Genomic DNA, 16,691 nt, shown 5'->3' on the forward strand with positions numbered 1-16,691 from the left:
TATATTTCCTCGAGGATCCCTATCAAACCCTAAAATGACCTCTGTGAAACATTACGGTAGACATTGTTTTCGGGCTGATTATAAGCCTTTATACCAATATGCACAATTGAGGAATTGGTTTTTTCAAGTTTAGAAACCTTAATTTATTTTAATGTAGTCAACACTTTTCTTGCATCAAAATCATAATCTCCTCATCGAGGTTAGAGGACACAATGATTTATTAATTTAGGTTATTGATTGATACACATTTCTTCAATTTCTTATTGAATGTTCTAACTATTATCTCTCATATCCTTAGATCCACTCCAATATATCTGGTAATGTTTTTCATTTGGACTTTCATAGAAGGTAGGTAAATGTATGACACCGTTTCATCAGTATTGGCCCAAGTAGAATAAATGATGCTCTGCACAGGAAAATGAGCTGGAAAGGCTCTGTGAGAGGGACATTATTTTTGTCTATAGCATGACATTGAATTTATTAAAGAAGGTCAAGGCCTTATCTATTGTAATATGATTTTTGTTTTATATACTTGCATTTTCTCATAGAGCCTTCTCCTTGAATGGTGTACCAAGGTATTTTATTAGTTAGCCATCCAGATGGGTAACACCCTTAATGCAAGTTTGGCATTAAACTAGGGATGTTGTGTTATGACGAGTATTTTCTTTGTGCTATATTTAGTTTCTAGAATGTGCCATCTCCTTGATTTTGTAAGGAATTATCGACGTCTCGCATAATATTGTAAACAGTATTATGTAGAAGAAGGTACAATTAGTTGAGTTAAATAAACTGAGACAGGCAACAAACAAGAAAGGAAGCATGGTGGAAGATAAAGTATGAGGATATAGAAAGTTAACAAAGGAAGGGAGGAATTGGTGCACTATGCAGGAAGGCAAAAGCACTGTCAGGAAGTTAGAAGGAAAAATCTGTGCCAACCAACGAAGAGAAGTCATGAAAATCAATAATTTAACCATGTTTAGGCACTGAAAGTGAATATAATGTTGATTGGTTTTTTCTAGGTTCAAGCAAAGGTGATTGTAAGATAAAAAGTGCATTAACCAAATTGAAATCAAATAAAAGGCTGTGGGGTAGACAATATTCCGGCAGAACTACCTACAGACTAGGGGGAGTTTTTATGGGCTAACTCTAAGCACTTTTGAGGGAGGTTTTAGGCTGGAAGAGGATATTAAATCAGTGTTCATTTTTTTAAGAAGGTAGAAGTGGACATATGTGCGGACTATGTTGCCAAATTTTAATCTTGCATGGAGCTTGGTACTCAGGATCACCTGGGAGAGCGGGACAAATGATTACTTAAGAGGATGATCGATTTGGGTTCAGAAATGAAAGAGGCATGTACAATGTGATAGCAGTAATAATATCACTTCTGGAGAGAGTGTTTCTGTTTGCTTCATAGATTTTGAGAAGCCATTCAATAGAGTGAATTGGGAAGAATTAATGAATGTTTTGCCAAAAATGTGTAGTTTGGAGGATTAGGCAACCTATCTATAGCTTGTACCTGTCTCAGACTGCTTAGATGTGAGTTGTGGACTGGAAGTCAGGATGAGCACTTAAAGGTAGGGTAGTGAAACATGGGTGTTCATTATCCCTGTGATTTTCAACATAAATAGAGAGGAAATGGTCAAAGGGGGTATAGGAAGAACTGTAGATGAAATAGAAGTTAGTGGAGATTTCATAAATTCCAATAGGTTTGTGAACCATCAAGCTTTATTTTGCTAGTCGGCTAAGGGTTTGCAGGCATTGCTAAGTGTATTTGAAAGCCAGTTCGATAGGTATGGGATGATAATTAATGTATGCAGACAAAGGGTTTTTGCAGACAAAATACAGACAAAAAGAGGAAGGCTAAGTTAAATATTAAAATAGGTGTTCATTAACTAGAGCGGATGGAACTTTTCAGAAGTGTTCTGAACCTAAATGGTCAAGGTAGTGGGGATGTAAGAAGAAAACTAAGAGTTCTGTAAAGAAGTAGAGGGAGTTAATAACAGGGGCATTTAGTAAATAACTTAAGAAAAGCTTGTTAAAACTTTGATATGGTGTGTGGTTTAGTAAAATATGCATGCAGAAACATGGTCATTGAAACGAGGCAATAGGGAAAGATGGGGAGGCAATGTGGGTGTGGAAAAGGATGGGAAAGGTAAAATGAACAAAAATGAAGTGTTAGGCTTGGTGGGGGAGGATAGGGAATTGTTGAGAGAAGTGAAAGGAATAGGCATGTCAGATGTGATGACAGGAGGAAGTATCTATGTAGAATCAAAGGGTTTATTGCATTGTCAAATGTCAGGTTGTCTTTTGTTAGGATAGGCCTATATTGCTGTATCGTCTGTCTTCATCTGAAACAACCTGTAATGTTAGAATACCAATGATAAATAAAATTGTATTGGAACTGTGTTAACTTTTATGTAAACATTTGTCTCCTGGGGAAAATCAAACTTATTTTCTCATCAGTTCAGTTCCGAATAGCTACACATTGTGTTCACTGATGTCTATTCTATGCAAATCTTAAAATATGTAATGGCAGTTAGCTCTTTAGTCATTAAAAAAGTGATGGAGAACCTTGATTTGATGGACAACCCAAAAGGAATTTATTTGAAGCAATGTTTATTTACCTGATGATTAGAGATCACTTAAGTCTTCAAATTTTTAAATACAAGCTGCCAGACTACTGCGTCATAATTGGCCACTGTGCCTGAGCATACCTGTTTTATATCATGATTCGTCTTATTAATGTACTTGTACATTGATAGAAAAAACTATGTGCATTGAAAAAGTGGAAGTTTGCTGTTGTTGTTTATAGTAAGGTAAAGACTTGGTTAAAATATTCTTGCATTGGCATTTGTTCAAATCAGCAATTTTACTTTTGTTGTGAGGCCTTCTTTCTGCTGTTTCAAAATGATTGTGGTTTTTAATTCTCTTGGAAATTCATGTAATTAGACTCGTATGCAAGAAAAATTTTATTTTTCGACAATTCATTTGTAGAATCTCAAATAGTATAATATCTTGGTGTGCTACATTAACATGTCAGGGTAGGAGAAGCATTTCCTTTCCCTTGCTTTGTGTAGTTTGTAGGATGTTGAATTACTCAATAAATTAATATCTCGGATGAAGTTCAAATTGTCTCTAGGCATTTCTCTGAATGATTAATCTAATTGAGCACTGGTTCCAACCTGGGCAGTGCACTTTTTGGACTACCATGACTAGCAATATTCATATGTACCCAATTGTCTCTCAAGCACATGGGACATTTGATGGGGGTGTTATGGCACTAGCTTTTATGTATAATTATTCACGTATGTAGAAATATAAGTATATCTTTCTGGTAAATTAACACTAAGCACATTATTAGAGGCCCATCAGTGTTTTAGAATTCACGGAATAAACTCAAAGGATGCATTAGACGTGGATTAACTCTGAAGTAAGATCTGGTGCTTTCCAGGCGTATTTGCTTGATGAAGTTTTCCCGGGTCTTCCACTGGGTCAGGGGTTCCATGTTAGCCAGCATGGAACCCCTGACCTGGTGGAAGACCCGAGAAAACTTTATCAAGTGGATAAACTCTAATTACTGTCTTGATAAACAGTATACATAATGTTGCTCCTCCATAATTATCTTTTTCCCTTACTGCCCACCTATAGAATAGCATCTGCTTTGTCTATATTTTGCAGGTTTTTACAAGTAAAAGTTGGATAATTGAGTGATTATCTATTTTCAGGAAATAAACATTTAAAATGTTGCTTGATGTAGTTAGCATTACAGCTAATGGAATATAAGTACCACGTGATGAACTAACTTGTTTGAGCCAGAAACTCCTTTACTCTCATTTTTATAGTTTTAATCGTACTGAGTTAAGGAGTTGTGACGGTATTTGTGATGTGATTTGATCACAGGGGTGATGTTAATGCCCTCTACATATGAATTATTTTTATGTTATGTGCTTATTTAAAAACCTTTTTTATTTCATTTATTGTTGAAATTTAAAATTAAATGTCACTTAATGAAATCTGAATCCATTTTCCATTTTGGTGGGAAACTTGTGTAAAGGAATGAAATACTTAGTTCAAGTCGGTTCTGTACTATGTAAAGAATTTTTTCTTAATATTTGATGCTTCCTTTTTCCATAAGTTCAAGAATCTTGGTTCTGGATATCATTAACTCAATATTGTGGAAATATTTACCGATCCATTGTGCATTTTTTTTGGCAGTACCATTGAAGTTATATGGGAACATGCCATAGTAAATCTTTGCAAGTTTGTTACATTTTATGAGATTTAAGTAAGAATCTCTCCTGATGTCATTTTTTAGAACATTACTTAGACCTTAAAGAAAAATTAGTGTAATTTAGAAGTCTTTATTAAGTGTCATTAGAGTCACTAATTGGAAATTGATGATTTCACAGTCCCCAAATTCTGTTCAAAATATTAATCCGGTTCCTGCGGTAACACCACAGCAGTCAACAAGCTCCTCTCCAGAAACTGTGGCGAGCGAAGGAGGAACTGGAGCTGAAGCACAGCAGGCATTGACTGAAGCACAGATGAGGGAACAGTTGTTAAGGAAGCAGAAGGAGCTTTTAGAATTACAGCAAAGGAAACTAGAATTAGAGTTGCTTCAAGCAAAGGCCAAACTTGATGACCAGCAAAGACAATTGCAAGTGAAAGAGCAGCAGCGCCTAGTTGACCAGGTGCGTTTCTAGAAACAATGTTTCTTATTCTTTGCTATTCAAACAGAGGGTAATGATGAAAATGAATCTGTCCTTAGTGTATATTTTATATGCGACCAGTTTTGATAGTGTTTTACCTACTTTCACGTTTTTTGTTGCGGTTTATGTACAGGAGTATAAGAAATTGAGAAGAGGGTGACATAATGTGAAGTGTATAGGAAGGTTTGGGATTTAGGTTCATTAGTAAAACTAGAATGTGATAAGGCAATTGGGTTTGAGTTAATGCATGTTGATGGGATTGGGAAATTAACATGTGCACTATTCTTTGACCCTGATGTCAGCTCTCACTCCTTTCTCAGTGTAAAAGGAGTAACAGTAACTGGCTCCTGTGAGAATTGAAATTGGCAGGGAAGTGAGAAAAGTTTGCCTGTTACTGACGGTACTTTTCATCATATATACTGAGGGTGTGTTAGGGTGGCATGAGAACAATTTGAGCTGGGAAGTGAGCCACAAAACTATTAAGCCAAGCTTGTAAATGTATCAAATCAAGCCACGGAAAGGTTGCAGTTATTATTGAGTGCCTTAGAGGAACATTATGAAAGTTATGGGATGAAGATAAACCATAAGAAAATTATATTAATGACATTCTTGAGAAGAAGGTAATTTAGGTTAAATATTAAAGGAGAGGGGAATATATTAAAGCAGGAGTTAAATTATTTGGACAAAATTTTAGAAGGAAATGGTCGTATTAATGGGGATATAAGAGAAAAATTGCATTCACTGAAGATTATAGTCATTAGGGTTTATCCAAAACCTAATCCAACTACTTTCTGATTGTATCTCAGGACACTTAGCTTAGCATTTGGGGTGTTATTTCTCCTTTGGGGAAGGGACAAAGAGGAGGGAAACTATTTGATATTTTTCTTGAAGCTACAGTGATTTTTACGGAGGCATTGAAGTGGTTATTTGCTCAAATAGTACAAGTGGAAAAGGTACTTCCTGAGTGTGAAATGCAAAAACAACTGTGTACCTTGGGGCTGCAAACCACCCAGTAAGCACTCCCAGGAAGTTCTCTCCCAGTAGTGTCTTGAAGTATTAAGACAGAGGTTTGAATGTTAAAAATGACCTTTTAACTGTCACTTCATTAATCTACTACAGAGAACTTAGGAAAAATAATATCTTTGCTTTCTACAAAATAAACTTTATTTGTCGACTAGTTTCGTTACACTGTAACATCATCAGGACTAGTCCTTAAAAATGGAATACTACAAAGTTAAGGCCTCAACCATTCAGTGCATCTACTACAGAGAATTTAGTTTTAAGTTGTGTGAAAAATATTGTTAATTACTAGTGATGTTTTCACGCTGTTTCCTTCTGGTTGGTAGTTTTATTAATGTTGAGTTTACCCTAAGCCCTTTTTTGTATAATATTAATAAGATTATAATCATACAAAAATATGCAAAAAAACACCTTAAAGCTATGTGCCAAGTGCAAAATTGGCCTGTGTGACTGCTGTGTTTAGTAAATAATGAATACAATAAAATGAAACAGGCTAAAGGAAATGGTGTTTATAGCATACTGTAAAAGGGAACACATGCAATTGTTTTGTGCACAAATATCACCTTAATATCTCTGATGTTAAACCTTAAATCTGAAAGGGCAAGAATATTGTCATCACAGACACTTCCTTCCATATGCCTCTCTGGTTTTTCAAAGGATTAGATACAGTTAAAAATGTTTTCTTGACTCCATAGGGTATTAGTGACCTGGGGTGTGCTATGAAGTTTTTGCCAGTTATGACCTAGTTACTAATATTGTAACCAATGGCAACTTATTAGGCTTCTGGAGGTAGAATAAAAATTGGTTAAGACGTACGAATTTGTTTTAGTCCTGTGCCTTACGTTATTTATGTATTTATCATTTTTGAAATCATTAGTTAATGGTACCGTATAATTTATAATTTCAGTTAATTCTACCCTCCACTGCAAAATCAGAAGAAAGTGCTTCCAAGGGAATTAGTTCAAAGGGAGAGCAGAAGAAGAAGGCAGAGACTAACAGCAAAACAGCACAAGTGAGTTATGTACATATAGGCTAGGATTTAGAATGTCTTGTTTAACTGAAGATAAATTTAAACCTTAAGTTAAAGCCAAAAATCAGTTCTATAAATGCTAATTAGGTCTCAATGAGCTATCTGAAATTTGCAAAATTGAACCCATTAACTGACAATTCTTCCAAATAAATTTTAATTCATCCTGATTTTTTCCTTATCTTGTTATTGCAATTTATAATTTTTATTTATTTATTATTTTTGCAGGTGTCCGTGGCCGAGGATGTAGAGAAAACACCGAAGTTAAATCTTGATTTGAAGTCTGCCCGGGATCCTCGACTGAACCGACAGCCTGGATCGGAGAGTGGAAGCATCGTTTTTAGTGGTAGCACTGTGCTTCCACATCATGTTATGTCTGAGATTACTAAGTCCAAAATAGCTAATAAAAATCCCGTTGTTTCCACTTTAAATAAAGGCCCTAGACTTGGAACAAAAGATCCTCGCTTGAATAAAATTGCCTCTGATATATCTACCCACCCTGAGGTACCTACCTCAAATATTAATACCACTTCTACTGGTATCAATCCTCAGTCTACCTTATCCTTAATGCAAAATATAGTTAGTTCTGAAGTGAAGAGAAAACCTAACTTCCTACCTATTTCTTCTTCTTCTGCTAAAAATCAGTATCCCCAACAAAGAACTGTTAGTCCTCTCAAGTTAAAGAAAGGCACTAATGGTCAGGTAATAAGTAAAGGAAAGCTTTTTAATGCCAATACACCAGAGGAAGGTACTGCCAAAAATCTCAAAGTCTTCGAGACAGTTGCTAAAACTACAAAAGATGAAAAGTTTAATGTAGGTAGAAAAGGGACAGATTTAAAAAATGAGACCAGTCCCAGGAAGTTAAACTCCTCAGAACCTTCCTCATTTCCTGCCTCTCCCATAAAATCTGATAATCATAGACCTCGCTCAGAGCATAGTAGAAAGTTGTTGGGGAAATCACATGATGCATTGATGGAGAAAAAGGAAGGGAGGAAGAAGGATAATCTCTTTAAAACTTCTAGCTCCAAAAGCCCACCAGCATCTGCTAAGGGTAGCCCTGACTCAAAGCGGAAGCGTGATCGAAAGAAAGATAATACTGGGCAAAGACTATCCCCACGGAAATCTCCTTCCCTTTCATCTGCCCCAACAGATAAAGGGTCTTCGGGACCCAGGGATGGCGAGAGTGAAAATCGCACCTTTAAAGGCCTCAAGAATAGCCGGTCTCGAAACTACATTCGTCGCAACCAGGAGAGTAGCCGTAGTCCTTCACCCTGTGAATTTACCCCAACTCCTCTACCTAATTCCTCTCTGAAGCCGATGCCATCGCCTGATTCAGCTGCCACCATGCTGGGGCCTAAAACCATGGGAGATGTCGACCTCAGGCACTGCCAAAATACACTGGGTGGTCCAGCCGAGAAATTACCTCGTTTGGCTGTGTATACAGATGGTGTTGCTGATAAAGATGGGAAAGATGAAGAGATGAAGAAATCATTGCCCCCTAATGACAACTTGCATGGAGATCATAAGGATCGATCTAAAAGTAAGGATTGGATAGTGACCGTTTATTGTTGTTTGTTTGTCATTTTTGAGTGGATGGCTGAAATACTTCTCTTTTAACTGTGCATGAGCCATTATTTTAACTGATATTTGGAGAGTGATAAACTCTCCCAAATATACTGATGTCAGAGCTAGTAATTATGTTAATCAACTTCTATCAAGAATTTGTAAATTGTTGGGAAAATATTGGTGATGTTTGCTGGGAAAGGTGTGCCAAGGTAAATCCTCAGCCAAATGTTGATCTTATTTTTGAGTGAAATAATTGAGATACCTGCACTTTCAGAAACTTCTGGAGATGGGGATGTCGTTAATAAGGATGTTGATTTAAGGCACATATCTAGATCTCCTCCACATGCAAAGAAAAGACAGTCGATGGAAAAAAGTGATCATCCTCCGACAAAGAAGAGCAAAGCTGAAATGTTTGATGTGTAAGTATCCCTAAACGTAATGCTGGTGTCCAAACTTGGCACTGATAAGTAATTTTGGTGACCGCTGATAAATTTTTTGGGACTTCTGTATTTGATTTATGTTGCACAAATGCATATTTAAACCATGGGGAAATTGATTCTTTGATAAACCTTGAATATTATTTTATCGAAGAATCATGTGAGTATTACACTCAAATACAAACAAATATTGATTTGATAGAAAGAAGTGGTGTGAGCTATTTGCTCTGGTTGTGAATTTAGGTTAAATCCTTCAGCCAATAATAAGAAACTTCAAAGGCTCCAAAAATGTTATTTCGATCAGCCAGAAGACATCAGTACCATAGCACTACTTGATTTTAAGTTGAAGCATCGAACAGTGCAACAGTACTGATAATTTCTCGCTGTCAAGCCCTTACTCTCCCTGTTGATGATCACTGGCTAGCTGAAATAACATTAATGAAGCCCTCTAAGTTTCTTATTATTAGCTATAAGAATTAAACTAATTTCACAATATTGCTTGCATAGGATATTATCAAAGCCATACTTAAATGAAATGATGAAGAAAAATTAAGATGTCAAGTATTATCACTTGTGTATATTTACATCTCATATTCTAACGACATCAACATTAGTCATTGAGACCATAGATTTGTGAACTGCAGACCTCCATTCTTCACTCTTCTCATGCTAATTTTCTTTTGCCCTGTTATTGCTTCTGTCCTATGTCCCCATTTATTGGCTGATGTAACTGTCTCCTTAACTTCCATAAGGGGCCTTTGTGTCTGTTTTCCCTAGTATTACATCTACAAGCTCATTTTCTCTTTGGGTGTATCCAATCCATATGGCTCTTCTTTTCTTGTGGTTGCTCCAAATGGTCTTTTCCCATTCAATTTGTCTGTATACTTCATTTCATACTTAGGCTGCTTATTTAGTGTTAAGCGTTTGACTCCAGCACAAAGTTTCAAAGCCATCTATTTTGCTCTGTTTTACTTTTTGTATGATCCATGTGTCTGATCCATGCTTCAAATGAAATGAAAATCACTGTCTGGTTTGTAATTGTATATTCTTTTTGTATAGGAGTTGCCTTTTCATCATGAATGCCTACTTACTTTGGGCAATCCATCTTCTTGATATCCATTAAGTTTCTTCCATCCTAGGCAGTGCTTTTTGGGTGAATGCTTCTGCTTGTTTAATTTCTCTCCTACTCCAGATCACTCCTACTTCCAGATCACATTAGACCATAATCTTTTTTAATTGTCTTGAGGTATATGCAAAGCATTACTTCCAAGGTCATTTCTTTATTTTCCATGCTTGTTATGTTGATGTAGGCTATTTGCATGTTGATATAGTCTATTTGCTTCTTCAGATGGAGATGTACAGCATTTTTTGTCGACAATCTCCCTGCAACCATCACTATTCTTACTAGTAATTCTACACAGTACTTTATTATAAAATTGTGAACCTAATGCATTGTAATGGGGAATAAATCCATAATAAAGCCTTCTTGGAGGTAGATGGATGCCAGTTTTTTAAAAACTTAACTGTTCAATTTATTTGCTGAATTTTAGGGCTGTAAATATTGATATGTTTTGTCTCCAGTTACCCTCAGTTTATTGCATCTCAGAATATGAAGTAGCTTATGTAATAATTGTTAGCTTTCCTCTGCTAGCATGTCTTGAGTTGTTCACACATTCCACCTTCATAATGAGTGGTAAGAAACAGCATCCCTCTTACCTTTGATCAGACCTCTATCTAATCCCTATTTAGCAAAAATGTCTATGTTCCGGCTGCCAAATCTTCTTCAATGAGTTGCTCAGGAATGTGGTTCCTTATTGTGCAATTGTTATTTTCCAAGAGGAACGGAAAAATCCAGGTACACATATCAATAGCCCATGACAATGTGCCTCCCTTCTTGCGCACATTCTGATCCAAATAAACCACAACTTTCTTATAGGCAGGTACAAGAGCACATTCAGGTGCTAATGGCATTTCATAGATACCTTTTTCTGTATATAAAGAAAAGTACCGGGTATACCCTTGCAATTTTTAAATTTTGCTCAGAAAGGATTGCAAATTTTCAATCCATGTAATAAAAAATTTATATCTCCTGTCTTTGATATAATGCTGGAAATGTATGGAACAGTATCAAACATTCATCAATATCATTATCCTCTCCAGAAAACTCGTTTTGTTCTGGTTCTTGAGCACCAGTCGTCAACGTTCATGCAGCAATGCTACAATACTGTGTAAAAGGAATGACAGGCTCTCACCTTTTTTGCTCATTGTGTACTAGGAATTTTTGGGAACTTGCGGATATTTTGGATCTGATTTTTAATGATTATTTTATTAGTATAACACTTAGGACTACTATGAATATTACTAGTAGACCTATAGTCTCTTTATTTCATGCAGATTTGCAAGACCAGTTACAAAAATCCAAGCAATAAATACACATCTGGGATCATAACAGGAAATCATATAAGTCTATAGATTTTACGAGAGCAGTATTGTATTGCATCTAGATACTGATTTGCATGTTTATTTGCCAATTCAACCAAGATCATGGTTACGTTACGAAAGAACAGTTCTAAGCACTGTATAATCATTTCTAACATATATCAAGAGCTGAAGATATGTGTAATCACTTAGGCAAATTTTTATCAGTCTGGCTTGTCAGTTGAAATGAGGGTCTATCAATGGTTTTGGCTTCTGGCTCTTCATTTGATATTTCCTCAAACTCATTGCTAGATTCTCGTCAAACTCCAAATATGAAACTGTTGCTGTCATCCTCACTGTTGTAGCCCACCTTTGGAAATGAGTGAATGTACAAAATGAATTACAATGATTAATCACTGTGGCACAAATAGCTGCCTATAGATAGGTGGCTGATTATATTAGCTGATATTTCTTTGCCTGCGAAATGTCAACGCTTTTCAGGTTCAAGTATGGTGGTAATTAATTTTTATAATGTTGGAGGTAAGTTTTAGGATGGGAGGGGAATGAGGTGATCGCCAATGACAGTTCAGCTGGGGGATAGGGTAGTGGAAATGAAGATGTTGGGGAATGGAATCAAATAGGCCATGACCAATGGCTGGTGGTATAGAGGTCTAGGGAAGTGTTTGCTCTCTCACAATTCCTCCCCCAACCTTACTCCCATTGTTCATTGGTCAAACCTATCAAGCCATGCATTAAACCACATAATTCTTGCAATTTTGTAAAAATATGAAAATAAAGTTCGCCTGAAAGTTGCTGGAAGATTACAGTGTTTAGAAACCAGGGTAGATGTGTATAAGAGAGCTAAATATGTGCTACAATATAATCTTAAAAAGTGTGGTTGGTAACCCAGACTACTGCCCTCTTTTCCTCCCAAACCCCCACCCATCCCCACTCATCTTATCTCAGTCACATAATGGGCTCACATTGAAACACATTTGACGCTGGAAAACCTGCAAGGAAGCCATTAGAAAAACCAATCAAGGAGAGAGGTGAATGCAGTGTATTTCCTGGTAATGGCTGTTATAATGCAACAATTTCAGAGCGTAAAAATCATTCGCCTTGACTGGGACCAGATCAAGGCGAATGATTTTTACGCTCTGAAATTGTTGCATTAAAATGCACATTAGCGGATGACTCCGTTAAAAGTTACTGTTGCGGCATCTCCCGCAGTTTCTTTGGAATGGCTGTTATGATGGAGGGAGTAGGCTGCATACTAGTCTTCTTAGAATCTTCCTTTTATATAAATTTAATGTCATATTCATTCAGTCCATTGTGTTCAAGGATACATGCAGGTCTTCTCTATTCTCTCCCATTAGTGTGAGTTCCTGCTACATTCAACTGTTAATACTGGTACAATTACTCACATAATTAGCAGCTATTTCATAATGACTGTGGAAGAATTTTGGCATCCATCATGTAAATTTTAATGTATTTCATTTTCAAATCCCTGCTTTCATTTGTGCAAAATAACAGTGTGAGACAGCCTTCCATTCCATATAGTTAGGCAGTGCATTCTCTTTTACTGTAATGTGAACAAATATAGGTTCGCTTCGACATTTTCTTCCTAAAGAGAACCATCTCATCACAAATAAAAACATGTTGTGGCAGGCATCCTCAGAATCTATAAACTTTTTGAAGTAACCAGTGAAGTTCTCTGCTACCTTTGACTTAGCTTCCTCCTTCACCATGCCTCACAAAGCCGTGGATTATGGTTTCTTGTTAACTTCTCAAACCACGCAAGGCTCCTCTTGTTTGGTCGTTGATGATCCTGACATCTTATTAACGAAGTCGGCGATCATTTTCTCCTCACAAATTTTTCTCATTAATGGTGCCACATTGTAATTGATTTTTGTTTATATATATATGAGAATCAACCTTTCAACATTGTTGAGAATAAGTAACCATTGTGTAGATACTTTTCACTCTGTTTGAAGCATATATCTCCTTAGTCTTGTCCGTGTTCTTGAAGAAAATGCCAATCATTGATGTTGACTGATTGTTGAAGTGTGTACTAGATCAGCCCCACTCATACCTTGTTCCTGATTTTAATTTTCATAAATACTATTATTTTTATTCTCTTGTGGCTTTCTTCTTTAAGAATTTTCCTCGGGGTCATTTTTAAAACTGTGCACAAAATATTATTAAACTCTGCTCAAAAAATCACCAATAATATGTTTTAACACAATTTTGGGAAATTTTGTGATCACTAGTAACATAAAGATGCCAGCGGAATGAGTGCTAGAGGCAAACTGCAGTGGCAGGTGCACAATGAATCCGTGAATTTCCCCTCTCCTCGTCACTTGTTGTGGGAAAAGTTGCTCACTAAGTGGTTATTTTTGGAACCAATGGTTTTGCTCGATATGCAAATTACTTGCTGTGCAAGGTGCTTGTTAAGCGAGGTTCCACTGTAGTAAATATTTGTTGCTGCTCATATTATTCAGAATTAGCATTAATCATTCATGCTGTGTTAGCTGTGGTTAGAGATGGGAATGAGTTTTATCTTCATAACTGGTATCCTTTATATTCTGATTTTCAGGCTCTTTGGCAATGAAGATGTTGATCTCCGTCAGCTTCCAACGCTAGGTAGTGTGGCTCAACCTATGCAAGCCACAGCATCTGCTCCAGTTGTGGATCCAGTGGTGACAGGTGCTCCTACACCGTCAACTATATCTTCACCATCAAAGAGAGATACTGTTCCACCACCTCCTCTCCCACCACTACCCCTAACATTAGCTGTCCCTGCCCCGACTGTAAACACTATTGAAGACTCAGAAATGGTTCCTTTGGATGAAAATTTGAAGAAAACTAATTCTGAAATAGATGACATGGCAGCTGACAGAGCCAAACTTTGGGCCAAATACAAAGAAATAAATCCAGACACTTATAAATCGCCGTTAAAACCTTCATGGAAGGCATATGAGGGGGAAGATAATAGTGGAAATGAATCCAGTAAATCTGCCGAGGTAGGATTGAGAGTAACTCCAGCACGGGTGCCTGGTCATAGCACATTGCCTGGAAATCAAAGAGGGAGCTTCAGTCGCTCTGGAAGGCTGGGAACTTTTCGGCGACTTCCAGGTGAATATGCTTAAGACTTAATCAATTATAATTAATAGTTTGAGGTGGAAATATCATGTTGTTTAAATTTGGACTTCTGGGACAAATTATTTATTTGTCACCTCCCCAGAAGTATGGCTACAACTGAGCTATGAAATGTCATTAAGTAATTTCGTGTGAACTGGCATATCTGTTGAATTTTCATATCTATACTGGTCTGATTTCCTTCAGTTGCAGTATCTGTTTTTTAGTTGTTAGTGATTTTTATTACTGCTTGATTTTCGATGTTGACTTGAGTTAACATATGGTACTCATATTACATTAAATGAAAATTATTAAATATTTAACAATATTTATAGTGATTGTAAGTTATATGCAGTATTTTTTGTTTTTTTACATGTGTTGATCAAATTATTTTTTATGATTATTATTAATATAGTCAAATATTTAATATATATTTAACAGTATTTGTGGTGATTGAAAGTTAAATGCAGTATTTTTTATGAATGTTTTCTATGTGTTGTTCAAATTATTTTATATGATCTATTATTTTAATGGTAACATATGCCATGATATTACCAGCTTCATATGTTGTGTACACTTTTTTTTTATACCATTTTACAAAAACTTGGGTGTTCACCTTACATGACTGTGGTAAATCTTCACTTCTATAATGATTCATAATGCAGGTCCAAAAGCATGGTACTCTCACTTTTCACTTTATCACAACAGTTTGTAGGCCCTTGGAATGCCTGTCCTACATGGGGTTCTTTCCAAATCACGAAGAAACTTTTTTGTCCTGATTCCATATTGTTGATGGGACCTGATAAGGGCAACATAGCAATCCTTACCTAAATCACTTAAACCAACAATATATTTAATGCAAACCAGTCTTTTATTTTCCTGGCCACACATTTTTTATGTACAAAGTTCTCTAAATAATCACATTCTTATCAATGGAAATCAGAATTTTACTTTAAACCACATGATTTGATTTCATTCAAGCATGAATAATGTGAGTATTTTTAAAATCAAGAAAAAGTATGGAGTTGTACAAATTAACACTATCCGAACTAATGTAATCAAACATTTTTCTCTTCTCTCAATTGTAACATATTCAATGGAGAAAGATACAGCTCTGGTTCTCTACTCTCTTGTGCCATGTCATGCTATGTATGCCAAGCCACAGCAGTTACTTACTCAGTGACAGCCCGAGTTGTCTTAATTTGTTTCTACCCCACCCTATGGATATGTTGGTCTGCTTTGTTGGACTTAATTAACCATTTTACAGATTGTCTGTTTGTAAAATTTTGAGGTTCACTGCATTTGCATAACCTTGACATGTAATTGTTTTAGGTGATACCCGTGACCTGCTTCGATCACCATCTGATACAGATATGAGGTCAAGTGGCTCTCCTAGTAAACGCCTCCCTGGATTGGATGATGATGACGATGATAATAAAATCCGACCCCTCGCCAGAAATGATGAAGATGAGGACGATGACCCACTTGCTGGGCAAGGTGCTGATTTATGTGCCAGTCCTTCATCTCCAAATATTAGCATAATAGTAGCACAAGCGGATGAACAACTGAAAAATGGCACCATGTCAATCACCCAATACAACACACTGCTGAAACAGGTTGGTTGAATAATAATAATACATTTTATTTGCCCAAAGATCATATTACAAAAACACCAGTTGGATGGTGTATGTGCATGATGTAAGGCACGTCCAAATGGAGTGCAATGCTTACAGGCTTAATTGGAATGCAAAAGATGGTGCTATCAATTAAATTAAATGTAGAATGAAAACACGCACATTAATTGTTACATGTATACAAATTTTGTGAATATCATAAAAATTTAAGTGCCGATATAAACTAGGCATTACTGTGTACTAAAAGTAAGAATTCATTGATCAGGAATATTGTTGAGATATTCATCAATAGAGAGTAGAAAATGTTACATTGTAGGTATCATTTTAATTATTGTTTTAAAGCAATAGTTCCCTTAGTATACTTTGTACTTTTGGGTAGTTTGTTATATTATCTGATGCATTTTTCCTTGTCCTAATTTGAATGCTTTATTTCTAATGTTGCCATAATGAATGTTGTTCCTTCCTCTGGTGTAATGATGATGATTGTTGAAGTCTTTATGTACAAAATTGAAAGCAAAAGATGGTTGGAGGAGATATGGCAGCTGAGCCCCAAAGTATTATACTATAGGTTATATTTGACAATGCATGATGTACTTTTATGCACTGAAATTTCATTGTTAAGCAGGTGAAAAAAATGTTAGTGCATGTTAGGTTAAGTGTTGTTTAAAATTTTTGATTTACATTTTTATGCAGTTGTTAAATCATTTGCTATATTGAATTGCTGTAATGGTTGCAATTTTTC

At 36.1% G+C, this 16,691-nt stretch overlaps 1 protein-coding gene across 2 annotated transcripts in view; it reads left to right on the forward strand.

The window, feature by feature from the left end:
* Pcf11 (Pcf11 cleavage and polyadenylation factor subunit) overlaps positions 1–16,691 on the forward strand; it is a 58,372-nt gene that overhangs the window by 8,408 nt on the left and 33,273 nt on the right. For both annotated transcript variants that reach the window (XM_071596432.1, XM_071596433.1), the window contains exons 4-9: positions 4,410–4,691; positions 6,637–6,741; positions 6,985–8,296; positions 8,597–8,741; positions 13,774–14,312; positions 15,648–15,931. In XM_071596432.1, coding sequence (XP_071452533.1) covers positions 4,410–4,691; positions 6,637–6,741; positions 6,985–8,296; positions 8,597–8,741; positions 13,774–14,312; positions 15,648–15,931 — 2,667 coding nt within the window. The remainder of the gene's footprint in view (positions 1–4,409; positions 4,692–6,636; positions 6,742–6,984; positions 8,297–8,596; positions 8,742–13,773; positions 14,313–15,647; positions 15,932–16,691) is intronic.

The sequence above is a fragment of the Hetaerina americana genome, unplaced genomic scaffold, assembly GCF_022747635.1.
Source record: "Hetaerina americana unplaced genomic scaffold, ioHetAmer1.1.p SCAF_8, whole genome shotgun sequence".
Classification (NCBI taxonomy): Eukaryota; Metazoa; Arthropoda; class Insecta; order Odonata; family Calopterygidae; genus Hetaerina; species Hetaerina americana.